The sequence below is a fragment of the Ixodes scapularis genome, unplaced genomic scaffold (assembly GCF_016920785.2).
Source record: "Ixodes scapularis isolate PalLabHiFi unplaced genomic scaffold, ASM1692078v2 PGA_scaffold5__190_contigs__length_132052651, whole genome shotgun sequence".
Taxonomy (NCBI): domain Eukaryota; kingdom Metazoa; phylum Arthropoda; class Arachnida; order Ixodida; family Ixodidae; genus Ixodes; species Ixodes scapularis.
In genome coordinates this window covers 68,276,396-68,287,901 of record NW_024609880.1, presented here as the reverse complement: position 1 = coordinate 68,287,901, position 11,506 = coordinate 68,276,396, and the positions used below count along the sequence as shown (strand labels likewise).

Below are 11,506 nucleotides of genomic sequence, written 5' to 3'. Positions count from 1 at the left end.
GCTCTTTTTTTTTAATTTAGAAGACTTCGATCGCTACCGAAACAGACTTTGTTCTTTGAATTTAGTATTGAAAACACTGAAACGCCGTAACCCCGGTAGTCAAATCATTTTCACAGCACAGCTTGGTATTGAGTACTTAAAGGGGTACTTACTGCATGAGGAGGCGATATAATTGGCAGGTTGTGCACGGTTCGCCGTCAGCGCCGCACACGTCGATGCGTTTACCCAAACCAAAACCATACGGCCCGCCACTTTCCCCGTTCCTGGCCAACTAGTTTCCAACATGCAACGCTCGCGCGGTGTTGCCAATGTTGCATGCAGCGATTTAGAAAAAAAAAAAAAATTGCCATACATTTTGTTTTTATTAATACCGTGTGAGCGCCGATCAACCGCTAGGTCAGTACCTTATAGCAGTATGAAGCGGCGAAATTAACGAGGATATGCGCGTGGGCAGTACGAGCGTCGCCTGCGTCATGCTTGGTATTTATTTGAGGGAAAGGCCTATGCTTCGTTTTTAGTTCCGAGTGCGGCCGGTGTTATAAGCCGAAGGGCCAATCAAAAAAAGCGCAAAAAGCGCAAGTTCATGGTGTGTCCTCTGCAGTTGATAGGCCCAGCCGGTGTTCGCTGTCTTTCTGTGCGTGATCCTCCTCCGGATCGTCCTATCGAGGACAGAGGGCAAGTCTGTTGCGCTTCTTGCGCTGCTTGATCGGTGTAGCAAACGATGAACGCGGTGATTTTTGTTGTTTTACTTGCCTTCTTGCTGCCTCTCGCCTTACAGCATAACCCACACACATTTCACGTTGTTCCGCAGTCTCTTGAGCACGTCAAAGTGGGATGTATGGCTGTCCACCATAGTAATCGAAAGGACAAAAAGCGAAGGCCGTCTCTTTTCGTTACTTCTTCTCCAGCACGTGCTCGTTGCCATGAGTCGTGCTTTTTGTCTTCGAGTACACGCTCAAACTACTATGAAATTTAGATAGTCACCGATAAGCCTCAAAATTGGTTCAACAGATTAATGGGCACATTTGAACTACTAGCCCAAAATATAAACCAGATATTTTTTTTTTTTTTTTGCAGGGCTATTGAATTTTTTGGTAAGGTCTGAAAGATTGATACATTTCTTAATTCCTTGTTACGCGGGCACCCGTGACCCCCAGTTAAGTCACCCTCAACTGCAGAAACGCTCCTCCACAGTTACCACACTATACGCCCTGACGGCGATTCCAGAAGCGAAGAATGCGCGTTCATGGCTTTGACGGTCGCTCAAGGTGCACAAGCGTACTATCGGAAACAATATGAGCGTGAACCTGCCTCCGCGTGTCGCCGCTACCTGAGGCGCCGCCCTGCGGCGCCGTTGTGAAGTTTTGCGCATGCGTGTAGAAATCCTGTCGCTGTTTTCGCTTTGACTGTTAACCCCCGTCTGTCGTCTGCTATGCGCGCGCCGGCGGCCGTTCGCGCTGTCGCCTGCTATGCGACTCGTGTATTTCCGTCACAACTCAGACAAACCACTTGACAGGATTCACTAGTTTGCTGTGCGATAACGCAATGCCCACATTTGATACGTGATAAGTAGCTGGCTTCTTTCATTGGATCGAGATACAGCGACAACAAACAAATGGAATAAAGACAAAATGTCTGCAAAGCTTAGCGTTCAACGACGGTGAGATCCCCACAACCCCCCCCCCCCCCCCCCCCCCCCCCATTTACGGTGAGCCCGGAAAACATTCAGTTGAGTCAAAAGTGGCCAGAGTTACTGACGACGAACAGATCAACATAGTTGAGCTGTCCCTCCGAGGCTACTTTCAGAGGGCTATATCCAGCATGGCTGGAAGACCGTTAAAAACGGTGAACCGGATAATACAAGCATATAGGGACGAGCTGTCCAGGGCAAACACAACTCGCGTAGAAAGCGCGTGTGTCCGCCGGAGCACGCAATGTTGTGCGGCAGACGACAGCACGAGCGGACGCCAGCGCAAACACGAGTCGCATAGGAGACGACAGCGTGAGCGGCCGCCAGCGCGCACAGGACTCGCATAGCAGACGACAGACGGGGTTGACAGTCAAAGCGAGAAGAGCGACAGGATTTCTACACGCATGCGCAAAACTTCACAACGGCACCGCAGGGCGGCGCCTCAGGTAGCGGCGACACGCGGAGGCGCGTTCACGCTCATATTGTTTCCGATAGTACGTGCGTGCGCCCATAGCTTTTACTGCATAGCCCCAGAAAGTTGTCCAAACGTAGTGTGTGGTAACTGCGGGTTAGCGCAACTGCAGTTAAGCGTTCCCGTGTAAAAACGGTATTGCATGGGCACACTTAACTGCAGTCACGCTATGCCACAGTTACCAGACTATATTTAAGGACAGCGTTCTGTGCCACGGTTGCCACACCATATATAGTACAGGGTGATTCAAGGAGACGCCAGGCTCTTTAAATCAACCGCAAAATTCGATTTCTTAACCTATCGCGCTCGAACTTTGTGCAGCGTTGCCCACACATGGTGCATTCTTTTTTTTTTTTGTGAAGTTTGCAAAGAGCAAACTTACCTGAGGAAAAAGTAAAGAAAAAAAAGGCTTGGCTCTTATGGAAACGCAGCGACGTCACCGGTCTTCAAACCACACGGCGCCGTTTGGCACGGGAGACAAGAGATGGCGCAACGAAAGCCGCCAACGAACGAGCATACGGCGCCGAGAGCCGGCGTCCTTAGCAGACAACCTTTCTACTCAAAAGCGGCGCGCGTTCCGCAGGCGGCGACAGTCGCAGAAACAAAAGCAGGTGCGGTAACAACAAGGAACTGCAGTTCCTTGTCTGCTAAAGACGCCGGGTCTCGGCGTAGTATGCTCGTTCGTTGGTGGCAGCTGGAGCCGCGACCGCTTACGCCATCTCTTGTATCCCGTGCGAAACGGCGCCGTGTGGTTTGAAGACCGGTGGTTTCGCTGCGTTTCCATAGGAGGTAAGCATTTTTCTTTCTTTACTTTTTCCTCAGGTAAGTTCGCTCTTTGCGAATTTCATAAACAAAAAAAAAGGCACCATCTGTGGGCAACGCTGCACAAAGTCGTAGCGCGATAGGTTAAGAAACTCAATTTTGCGGTCGATTTAAGGAGCCTGGCGTTTCCTTGAATCTCCCTGTATATATAGATGCTTTGCACCCGCGACAGGTTACAGCGGCCATTGCTGACCTTCTCTTGGCTTGCCCAGATGCCAAGTCAGTGAAGCGGGCGTTGACGAGCCTTCACGAATGCCAATAGTGGAGAGGACACCGTATAATGTAAAATGTCAATGACCTACCATGTTGTGGTCATGGACAAGTGAACGTAATAAGAGGAAACAAAATTGAAGGTCGGTTATGGCGGCGCCCATCCGCAGCTGCTCCAAAGCGTCTATATGTATACATATACTTGCGGACAACGTCCTGTGGCTATGTGCAGTCAAAGCTATGGGCGCACGTGCGCTTGCGCACCTTGAGCGCCGATCAAAGTTGTGCACGCACACTTCTCACCACTTCTAAGAATGCTGTCCGAGACTATAGAGTGCTAGCTGCGGTTTAGCGTAACTGCAGTTAAAGGCAACTTAACTGAGGTTAAGGGTACCCGTGAAACGAGGGTATGAGAGGCTCTACTGGCAAAACCAAAAACTTGACGACAAATGTTGTAATATAAGAGCAGTACGGCTTATACTCGGCGGGTTACAAAAAGATTTATCATGTGAAATTAAATCTAGGGAAGCTCTAGGAAGAAATGAAACAAGCCAACAAACAAAACGCGCCATATATATATATATATATATCTATATTTGGACTGCTTCCCCGATTTGCGAGCTCTACAACACGTGACGTCCCCCCACTTGAGAGAGGTAGAACATTTTGATGTTGGTTTGGGCATAACCTTCATTTGCCGTTTGCTCAAAAGCTTTTTCTTTTTTATTTCGAAATAAAACAATTACGGAAATAATAAACCCTGAGTATTCTGAAGTTGGGCTGAGTTTGGATAACTCGAAAAACAGCTTGAGCTCTAGCTGGTTCACACACTTGTTTGACTAGGACCGACTGCGCTACAACTGGCTTGTGAATGCCGCGTGTGGATGCTTAGGACTGCCGCTTGTACCTAGATTGTGACAGTCGCTTGCGACTGCTTAAGAGCGGCTGCGCAGCAACGCCTCCGGTCGTAAGCAGTCACAAGAACCTTAAAACAGATTTTTAAGCGCCTCCGCCTTCAAGGAGTCACAAGTGTACGCGTGAGCCAGCTTTAAAGAACACTCGGCCCGGAGGTGTTCACGAGGCGCGGAGCAAGCGGGTGATTATCTAGTCGGGTGTAGTAAGCGGAAGTGACGTTAAAATAGAAGTCACTCATGCGCGTGCGCAGACGCCACAATGTGAATGAAAGCATATAATGTAAAATATTGTATTTCAACATCTATTACAACAAAAAAAAGTTATAGTAAGATCCTAATTGTAGAGGACGGCGTTTTACAAATAACTTAACAAAGCGTAAGGGAGACTTCGCAGAGCCCGCATTGCCAGAGACAAATAAATATGGAAGCGCTTGTACATGTGAGCTCTTCATCCAGCGACCTGTTGATGTCGTTTTAGCGGCAACTCTGATCTCTAATTACTTTTTTTTATTTTATGTGTGTTCTGCAGTAGGAAGTAGCATGCAAAGTAATAGAAGAAACTAACCAATTCACCCCTCTTCACCCTACTTGTACCCCTGCGGACGATATAAGCTGCAACACCCGATTTGGCCGTTTTCTGTTTTTGGGGTTCCCACAAGTAAGATCGTCTTCCGATATGTCAAGAAGTTAAGATAACGGGCCCTTAACATCGCATTCCATTAAAAGTTTGGACCAAAGCATTTATAAAAACCGGCAGGAGTGTCAAAGAAGCACGAAGGACTGTTGCAGCTCAAATTCTCCACGGGAACACCTGTGTTCATTTGGCGTCACTTTCCGCTAAAGGGAGAATGAATCAAAAAATTCAGAAAGACAGAGGAAAGATGATGTTGTAGAGGATGAAGCAAACAAATTTGGGAAACGCTAAATGCACTTGACATCGATTCAGGTAAAGGAACAATAAAGTGATGAAAACGTAGAGTAATTTTCCTAGTCACTTTATGCATTCACTGTATATTCATACAAATATCAAAACATATTTTACAAGAGGAATATACATATGTATAGGGGAGTGACAGTTTTAAATATATCTGCATAAATATATTACATGTTTCACAAAGCAATATTCATCACTTTTCATTTATAGTACAGCATGTAACAATACTGCTTTTTCAAAACTGGCTATTGAAAATGTTATAATATATTATAGTCTAAAATATGTGCAACACCTTCAACAATGAATGCTGGAACAACAAATGGAAGCATAATATGCAGGAAAGTGGCATAAGATGGAAGGCAACATCACATAAAGTAATAGACAAAAAGGAAAACATCGCTATCAGCTTTATGCTCCGAAAGAAAGGCATACAATTCAGACATTCAATATTTTTTTAAAGCTGACAACATGGATTTAAATAAATTGCTCCCAAGTAGATGCAGCAAACAAATTAAGTTCCTTTTCATTCTGGTAACCTGCAACATCTAAATGTGAAGCCATTCCTCCATAAATTGTAATATTACTCTTTTAAAATGTGGCATTGTAGTAGCAAAAAAAAAGTACATTTACATTCTGAATACACATCAGTTCCTTTGTCTCAAGATTAGATATTCATGTCAATTGAAAATAAATTAGCACCCCGTTTCGCAGAAGTACTGGCTGTGCCTAGAGCGTTGCATAGTTTTCTTCTCCAGATAAAGGTGGTGCATTATTTTTTAATTTAAGTATTATCTACCTATATTGCTGTCAAGTGCCCTGAAACACACGGTCAACTACTGCATATGGGATGAGAAGAATGGGGGCTTGTGTGCATGACATGACAAAGAAACATTATAATGGGTGCACAAGATACACTCATTTGCACTGCCGTGCTCTGTATGCAACATGGTTGTTGCAATGCAGTTGATACGGATACAGTTGACATGTATGTATAAATATGTGTAAAGGTGTAGACTTCAGAATGAACAAAGCATATGTCACAGCACAGTGAAAAGAACATCAGACTCTGGTCGAAATTACAGCATGCCATGTGTAGAAGAATTAACGGTAGACATAGGACTTTACAGTAACTTCTGAAGGAAAAAGGATGCCATAATAATATTACATGTAACCAACATTAAGGATTCAGCTTTTTCTGAAATTACCTCCTAAATAAATCACACATAAAACTAAGTTCATGGCAAGGTTTGCACTGATCATGTCTGCTCGCTAGAAACAACGAGCTGCAATGAGTTTGACATTGGTTGCATGAATATTTTCAATAGAATTATGAATAAATAGTGGTATGAATTAAACCTGGGAAACAGAGTTCATACCTAGCACTACGACTATGTACAAATGTACAATTTCCTTGGAATTTGGATGATGCTATCAACAAACTCGTCCAGGGAAAGGAGAAGCATTGAAAATGGTTCAGGTACAAGAACTTCTTCCAAGAAGCTTTGTTCACACAAACACATTCGCTACACCAAAAAACATCTGGTCAGCTACTCACACTACAGTATATCTGATTGGAAAAGTTCATTCAGCTCTCACAAGGTAGTCAAACAGAAAAACAGTGCACACATTTTTGAGAATAAATCACAAGCAATTGAGGGACCGTTCAGATAATGTGGTGTGTGTAACAATGTATAACATCAGCCATTTATTTTGAATGTGCATGCAACAGTTGTAGCAGTAGTTTAGTCATTCTTTTTTTTTAAAGATTATCCTCCAAATAGTCCCCCGTGTCGCAAACGGACTAGTACAAGTTTTGAAGTTATGAAGCTAGTCCACGAAGGCTTGGTAAAAGTTGTCTGCTTATGGCAATAAACAATATGATTTCAATGTGAAACCCATGAAGAGCAGTGTGCAGCTCGCATAGCTTCGTGAGCTTCATGCTTCGTTCGAAGGAACGTTTGCCTGGCAGGAGGTTATGGTCGTCGCGGTTCCAAGGCATGTGACAGTTGCGTGAGCCTCCTTTGATTGTCGATCACTTTCAAAGTCCTGAGAAAGCAAGACAATCAGTCACATAAGAGAGTAAATTCCCAGATCACACCTTTGCAGAAAAGCGATACACATCTCAATAGTATTAAAATCTGACACGAAATATTTAGTTAACATAAGATGTTCTTTCAGTGCTAGTGTCAACATTTCTTCAAGCTACGGAACACTCCATTAAGGTGCAAACATTTTTTAGCAGCTTCGTCGGGGGGTAGTTGTAAACTCAGCATGGAGCACATTGAAAACCGCTGTACTAGATTTTTTGAACTATTTTTTTTCTTCTAAAATAATGACGAATTATTATAAATTATGTCATTCTTACTCTTTGCAATTATACCAAAGAAGGTTAAAATGGCACTGTTTCTTCTATTTTAAAGATATAATTAAAGGTGTCCAGGAGCTGAGCTTAAACATTTTCTTAAAACATATTGAATACATTGGCCTTCATCTACGAAATTAACGTAAAATACCGAGGGAGCGCCCGCTCCACTTTCACTGAAAACTGTAGTAATCTTGACATGGGTCCTTAACGTATAATTTGTCGCGTACAGTATATTTTGCAGAATTCCCATGTTTAGAACATGTTAATAGTCGGCACTTGAACGAAGCGTGCGCTTCCGCGGTATTTTACTGCGGATCTAGGAGATCTTCCTTAATCATTCTGAAGGATGGATTGTAGAAAATTATTTTATGTTAATATTTATTCTGCATTCATTAGTTATGAGAAACAAAAAGGTAGAACCCATTTTCAAATGTAAGATACTTAATTATATGTGCATTCAATGCTGCATGCTCTTAAACTATTTCTGCTTTGAAAAATGCAAAATATTCAATATACCTAATGTACTCCCGGACGTCTTGCTGAACTTTTCCCTGAGGGGGTGGCTCCAGATCTTTAAAAAGAACGAAAACATAAATTGGCATTACAACATGCAGGATTAACACTCATCTTTCGTGAAATACTAACCAAGCCTGTAGTGAACACTCAAAATAGACAATTGTAATGTAGTCTCTTAGATATGCCCTAACAGTGGAACTTATAAAGATTTTTTTACATTTTCACCAAAATAGAAAATAACTTGCACCATTGCACCTATGGTGGGGTTGGAGTGATTGAGCACTTAGAACAATCATGCTTCGTGTTTTTATGAAAGGAACCAGCCATTTTACAAGAGTGGCTTATGTTTTGCATGTAAGAAAGTATTTTCTGAATTTGCACTTTTGCATCAAATAAAAATCAAAGAATACAAAATGACTGCAACTTCTATAACAAGCAAAGCTCCAATAATGAACATGTGATAGAGTAACCTAAATAAATTAAGAAAAATAAAAAAGCGGCAAATTCAACACAAGATTGAGTTAGTATCCTGAATTTAAGAATCCTTCCAAAGCTCATTTCTGAATTGTTCTACCAGCCCATATTCCACTTCCATTAAAATATCACATACTTTTGGCGCTGGGATTTTTTATGAAGAGTATCTCCGTTTAACCCAATTGTGACAGATGATGCCACACCGACATAAATGTGGCTTATTAAAAAACAATATGCATGCAGAATGAAGTCGAACAATTCAAATTCAGCATAAGGATCTACTTACTTATTCTTTGGCTCCGCGAATGCCTGAGTGAACGAAGTGTTTGCCCAATCATGTGCTGAAATTAAAACAATACCAGGAAATCAAATTCAAGTTGTACAAGTGTCGGAGTAATTATAATCTAATATTAGTAATCAGCATTCATAAATTATATTTACTTGTAGGAAGCATATTTCTGAGTATATAATGCAACTGTACACTTTAATTGGAATTGTTATTGTGTTATAAAAGACAGTATAATTAGATTGTCGCTGTGTTCTAAGCAAAAAGAAAGCACAAAATAGGAAACATATTTCGATCACTAACTGAGGTTAATTGGCTCTTATATTGCAGGCTCATTCGGTCTGAGAAAACGTACCACGTTGCAGCAATTCCTTAACGTGCGTGTTCTTAGTTAGCGAAACCTCATCAAAACCTCATCTTTGCTGTTGAATGAAGAGGTGTATTATGTGTTTTTTGATCACCCCCCCCCCCCCCCCCCCCCGTTGTGTAATGCATCAAAGAGATACCCTTATGGTCAATAAAAAGAAAGTCAATAAACTCTGGCATCACGATCCACCCTGATAAACGGAGTGCCTGATTTAGAGGAGGCAATCAATGCACTTTACCTTAAAGGGATATTACAACAAAATTTCGGCACTTATTCCGTGTTCTATTTGTGTTCAAGGAAGCAGTATCACATCAGACACACTTGTCTCTTGTTGAAAAAGACACCAAAATGTATTTCGAAACAAACTAAATGATTAGCAAAGTGCACCTCATGAGTGTCGCTAACGCCTCGGTTGTAATGCCCGTCTAGGAACTTTGACAGGTAGTGAGGATAACTGTCTCGCCTGCGGCCATCACGAGAGAAGAGGGGAAGGAGGAACTCCCTTCTCCCAAAACTCCCTTTCGTGTGCCCCAGATGTCGCTATTGTACCTCTACAAGATTATAGAAGATTAACCCGTCATCAAAATTTGTACAGATGCAGCTTTGGGGTTAGTCGCAGTTGCCCGATCGTTGGCGTGCTTCGGCCGCCTCGGTGGCTAGAACGGCTAGGACACCCTCCCAACGTCAGCCTCGCCGCAGCTTTGCTCGTCCCGAAACAATCTATATCACGATTGCGGCGGACGTCACTTGCTCTCCGCGGGCTGCTCTCTGAGCGCTTACCAGGGCAGGCCGTTTATAACGAAAAATACAGCCATCCAGGCTCAAAATACAAACATTGCGATTGTCATTGACGGATATTGTGGATCATATACATCCTATTTGTGAACACGACGGGTATATTTCAAATTTCGTTAACCCCTCCTTTTAAAGGGAAACTCCGGTCAAAAACAAAATTAGAATAAAGGACTGGTATCGCTTTACTGGTGCGAAATATGATCACAACCGAAGTATTACGTCAAAGTAAATCCGCGCACTTCATTAAGCCCGATTTTAAAGTTGCGACCAGCTGCTCTTTAGCGGGCGGCAAGCTGGTTAGCTTTTAGTCGAGGAACACTAGCGCAGCACCCTTATGACGTCACTTCGCGGTGGAGCAGTGATTGATTGAATGTACTGCGTACCGCAGCACCCTTGTGACGTCACGTCGCGGCCATACGGCTGATGATCAGTAGCTGTGTTCGATTCACCTGCAGTTCCTGCACCTGTGCAGTAGAGTGCAGGGCAGTGTACTTCCGGAATGTCTATTGAGATGCGACCGGAAGTACTCCTCCCTACATTTTTCTGCGCCGGTGCAAAAGGTGCAGGCAAATCGAACGAAGCTAGTGTTGCCATCCCTATAGCAGATTTTTTCTGTTTTGCCGTAGACGCCGGAAACCAAACTTTGAGCCGTGATGTTTTTGAAACTACACATAGTAGCGAGAGAAGAATTATACCTTATCATTAGCTGAAAACAATCGTAATCACAAATTCGAGCAACATTCACCAGAGTTGCTCTTTAAAAAATGAAAACACAAGCTTGCAAATTGCTTTACGCCTAAGAAAATGCAGAAAACGCTAGGCCACGACACCAAATTAGTACATTCCACACCACCAGGCGAAGCTAATCTACGGTTTACATCCTAAGCTACAAAGAAATCACTGGTATCAAACGTTTTCAGCTTTTTTTTATTCCGTCGCTGCCTCTAGAGGTTTTTCAAGGCTTACTTAAATAATGCCTTCAAATATGTAAATGCTAGATTATGTTAAATGGCAGTTAATTAAGTACCTCCGTGCCCTCAACACTCAGAGGGAAGACTGGAAGAGAGAGAATATGACAGAAGAAAGGGTAAGCAAAAGTCAAAAGTATGAAGTGTCATTTCATCTTTAGGCAGGGCCAAGGGAAACTTTTTGCCACAGCAACATAGACATCAGTTTATTTGTATGTTTTCTGTCTACTGTTTACGACTTTGGTTAACATATTGCTGAGAAGGAGATCCATACTATAAACGTCCAATGTCTTAGCATGAAACAATAATAAAAAGAGAAGCAGGTGTCATGTTCTAGATCAAAGAAATCATGCAGGCAACAGAAAGCTTGAAATGCATGGTACCTCAATAAATGTTTCCCAAGCCCTCAATGCAAGCTAAATTGAGAATAACTCTACCAACCTTAATTATTTCAGTAAGTCAATCTCCTGAAAATGGAATTAAAGATTTTTAAACTTGAATCATTCGTTTCTTTAAGAAGCGCAATCAAGTAAACCATTATATTGCCGCCCGCAGAGCCGAGAAAGCAACGCTTGGTCACGGTACTCTAGAAGATTCCCGTTCCTTCTCGCACCAGACGTAACTTTCTTTCTGCTTTGTCGTTCTCGAAAGTGCCAGTTCATCCTCGCCCCGAGCGCGCGACGCTCGAACTTT

General features: G+C 42.8%; 1 protein-coding gene across 3 annotated transcripts in view; it reads right to left on the bottom strand.

Annotated features, from left to right (window-relative positions):
* Positions 1–5,087: 5,087 nt before the first annotated feature.
* Positions 5,088–11,506, bottom strand: part of LOC8043730 (rap guanine nucleotide exchange factor 4) — a 308,461-nt gene continuing 302,042 nt past the window's right edge. For all 3 annotated transcript variants that reach the window (XM_040504817.2, XM_042294110.1, XM_042294109.1), the window contains 3 exons: positions 8,684–8,738; positions 7,924–7,978; positions 5,088–7,088 (listed from right to left, as the gene is read on the bottom strand). In XM_040504817.2, coding sequence (XP_040360751.1) covers positions 7,016–7,088; positions 7,924–7,978; positions 8,684–8,738 — 183 coding nt within the window. In that variant the 3' untranslated portion in view covers positions 5,088–7,015. The remainder of the gene's footprint in view (positions 7,089–7,923; positions 7,979–8,683; positions 8,739–11,506) is intronic.